The sequence below is a fragment of the Atta cephalotes genome (assembly GCF_000143395.1).
Source record: "Atta cephalotes unplaced genomic scaffold scaffold00019, whole genome shotgun sequence".
NCBI lineage: Eukaryota > Metazoa > Arthropoda > Insecta > Hymenoptera > Formicidae > Atta > Atta cephalotes.
This window is the reverse complement of record NW_012130083.1, coordinates 803,542-807,403: the sequence shown is the minus strand read 5'-3', so window position 1 is coordinate 807,403 and position 3,862 is coordinate 803,542. Positions and strand designations below refer to the sequence as shown.

General features: G+C 34.8%; 1 protein-coding gene across 1 annotated transcript in view; it reads left to right on the top strand.

Annotated features, from left to right (window-relative positions):
- LOC105618964 (active breakpoint cluster region-related protein) overlaps positions 1 to 3,083 on the top strand; it is a 6,538-nt gene extending 3,455 nt beyond the window's left edge. The window contains exons 7-13 of the mRNA XM_012200494.1: positions 306 to 425; positions 542 to 786; positions 1,012 to 1,276; positions 1,415 to 1,697; positions 1,880 to 2,150; positions 2,404 to 2,575; positions 2,664 to 3,083. Of these exons, the coding sequence (XP_012055884.1) occupies positions 306 to 425; positions 542 to 786; positions 1,012 to 1,276; positions 1,415 to 1,697; positions 1,880 to 2,150; positions 2,404 to 2,575; positions 2,664 to 3,083 (1,776 nt within the window). The remainder of the gene's footprint in view (positions 1 to 305; positions 426 to 541; positions 787 to 1,011; positions 1,277 to 1,414; positions 1,698 to 1,879; positions 2,151 to 2,403; positions 2,576 to 2,663) is intronic.
- The last annotated feature ends 779 nt before the right edge of the window (positions 3,084 to 3,862 follow it).

Genomic DNA, 3,862 nt, shown 5'->3' with positions numbered 1-3,862 from the left:
TACACACACACATATATATATATATATATATATATATATATATACATATATATATACATACACATATATATATATATATATATATATACACAGCATATATAATATACTCAATATATACAATATATACAATACTGTATGATTTTTTATTGATCGATAAAATCGTGATAAACTACTACGAATTTCAGATCTGTGTGTGTATGTGTGCGTGCGTGTGTGTGTGTGTGTGTGTGTTTGGAAATACACTTCATTACGTTATAATCTCTTTATCTTATCTTAAATTTTGTAGCGATAATTTTTTTGTTCAGGATCTTCTCAAGCATACACCAGTCAACCATGCAGATCATGCACCTCTGTCAGAAGCTCTTGCTATGACCAGAAACTTTCTAGATGAGTTTAATATCATTCAGACGAAGTCCATGTTTCCGGTACGATTCGTGTAAATTATTCTACAAATTATTTTGTATTTTATACAACATTAGATAACCGTAATTTGTACAATATGTAATTTGTAACTATATGTTGTTCATTTTTACTTATTCAGAGTCACGATAGAGCTCAACGAAGATTGGTAAAAAATTCATTTGTAGTCGAGCTTTCAGACGGTCACAGGAAGTTGAGACACCTCTTTCTTTTTAACGACGTGATCGCCTGTGCGAAGTACAAAGCCTCTGGCAGAGATAAATTCACGTTCGAACTGAAGTGGTACGTACCAGTAGCAGAAGCTGCTGTTACGGAAGATGGCATAGAGCCACGCGAAGCTAGCCCCGCTAATGTGGTAGCTTTAAGGTAAGTGCCGTGTTATCTATCATTAATGAAGAGTAATGCTTTATCAATTGTATTATAAAAAATATGCTATCAGATTAGTCATCAATGTTAAAATATACGTTATAAAATAAACCGGTTATCATAATAGATAATCGTTAGTCATCAAAATAAGTAGCAATATATTGTAATAACTAATAAAAAAAACATCTGATTAAATTATAAATAATTTCAAAATTATTTTAATAGATCGCAAGCATGTACAGTACGCGATCAAATTCTATGGGAAGAACGAAACGATGAGAAACGAATTCGACTAGGCGGCAGAGGTTCGGAAAAAAATCGCAAAAAACTCGCTGAACTTGAGGCTCAGCTGGTATTAGCTTCGCCGAACTTAGTCCTGCGCGTGGCGCACAAAAGTCAGCAGAATCGAGTACAAAATTCTTATACTTTCTTCCTGTCCAGCGAGTTTGAGCGTTCTCAATGGGTGGAGGCGGTAGAGGCATTACAACAGGTCATTTAATCTCTCATTAAGATTATTAGTTAATTAATTAGTTGATTAATCAATATATTTCATATATTACAAATATATATATTGTTGCTATTGAATTATATTTGATTAAAAAAAATTTATATTACTGATACTTTATAGGGTGGACAACCTCCAGGGCAGCTGCCATTGTCGATGTATGAACTGCAAGCTTGGGTCACTGCCTGTCGAACGTATTTGCAGACTGATATGGGTAGCTATTTGTTGAGATCAGGACGCGATGAAAGTTTGTTGCTGGGCGATCTTCATTTGACCTTGCTTGGTTTGACTCCACCAGGCTTAGACAGAGTAGGTGATCTCTATATCATTGTAGAAGTTGATAGTTATGGACACTACTTCAAAAGAGCGCGAAGTCGCATCGCCAGAGGTCAAGCTCCGATTTGGGGTGAGAAATCTTCTGTTTTATATTAATGTATATTAATGTATATCTATTTAATATCAATTTATATCTTATTAAACATAAGTAAAATTGTGCTTAAAATTAAATTTTTTACTATTATGATCATATATTAAAGTTTTCTATTTTAATTAAATTTAATTAAATTTTTTATTTAAATTAAAACACAGGCGAGACTTTTGTAGTAGAGTTGGAGGGAAGCCAGAACGTTAGGATTCTATTGTACGAGGAATGCGGTACACGCTCAGTATTGCGAGGCAAGTGCATTCAACGATTGAGCAGATCTTGGCTCCAATCTGATCAGGTGGAGAGATCGCTAAACTTGGGACCTGCGACATTGGACGTAGCATTACGTTTTGTTCCCAGCGAAGTCACTTTGAGGCGAGTGCCATCGGCCAAGCCACAGGGCTTATTTGGGGCCAAAATCCAACAAGTTTGCAAGTACGTGATTTCATTCAAGTCGAAATAGAAAATTAAAAAGTCGACTATCTTTTTTCTTTTTCATTGAATTTTTGGTTAAGAGAAATTAACTAAATATTTAAATAATAAAAAATCCGTAATTGAAATGAATAGAAAATCTCTTATTTCTTTTTAACAAACAGTTTCTCTGAATCTCTCGATTTATTTATGAAATAAGTTTCAAGATTTATTTTTAATTGACTTGTTAATAATTATACTCTCAAAATTTTCACAGGCGAGAGAAACGCGATGTGCCTTTCATAATAACAGCATGCGTGCGAGAAGTGGAAAGACGTGGTGTTGGCGAAGTAGGTTTGTATCGTGTTTCTGGCTCGGCGTCCGATGTGGCAAGGCTACGCAAATCGTTCGAAAGCAATTCGTACGAAGCAGAGCAGCTACTTAAAGAGGTACATTTATATTTCTTGTATTTTTCATGTTCGTAATTAGGCAACAGAATTGTCTCTTATTGATATTTTTATGCGAACGTGTATCTAGGTGGACGTGCACTCGGTAACAGGAGTATTAAAACTGTATTTGCGTGAAATGCCGGAGGCACTGTTCACTGATGCCCTTTATCCGGCATTCCTGGAGGCCTTTCAAACGGGCGATTTGTCACGAGGTGCCGCTCTGCGTCGAGTTTATGAGGGCTTACCTGCCGTTAACAAAGCGGTGATCGACTTCTTGTTGGCGCATTTGGCACGTGTGAATAAACACGAGACACAGAACAAAATGTCACTGCACAATCTGGCTACAGTGTTCGGGCCCACATTATTGCGTCCTGGAACCAGTAACTCACGCAGCGACGCTAAAAGCCGCGATCCTCTCGCTGCCGGTACCGTCGACGTGATGGCGCAAGCTGGCATTCTCTACTGCTTCTTACAGTTACACATGCAACAGAACAATCAATCTCTCTAGTCGACAAAATCCCCTGATCCTGAATGCGATTAAAGTTGCTGTTTGATTTGAAAACAGTAACGCGACCACTTTCTTCCTGATAAAGCAAATGCCGAAAAGACGATGTATGATGGTGTCTGAAGAACAGCCTGATAACTCATCGGTATTGTTATACTTAATCTTAGAATCAATTTATTGAATTTAAAAAACGTTTTTATTTTTATTGTATAATATATATAAATGTTATAATATATTATGGTTCATGCTATATAGCATTTATATATATTATACGTAACGAATAATTATATTGTCAAAAAGAATTTATAATGTTCTACATAAAGAAGTTAAACATTTTTCATTTGCGTTAAAACTTTTTTTTGTATTAGATAATTAATGTATTATAAGATTTTCTTTAACAAATTTCAACAAAATGACTGAATTTTTATTATTATTATTTTTTGTTAATACACTTGATTAAATTAAAACAATCAATTTCCGTCCTTCAAACACCTGTCAGATATATCTTTTGTATTGTGCGGTAGCACAATAATCTATTCGCATTGTTAATCTTTTTTATAGACATTAGCATGACGTATCTGTATTCGTGATCCTGAGGTAGAGTCTGGAAACGTATTAAAGCGAATAGAGTGGCTTTGAAATCCTCCATACGAGGAAACTCCTATACTCCATACGCGTGCAAAGTAATGTAGCCGAGCTGCTCTTATAGAACGTATATAGCGTAATATTAACAATAATATATATATATATATATATATATATATATATATATATATATATAT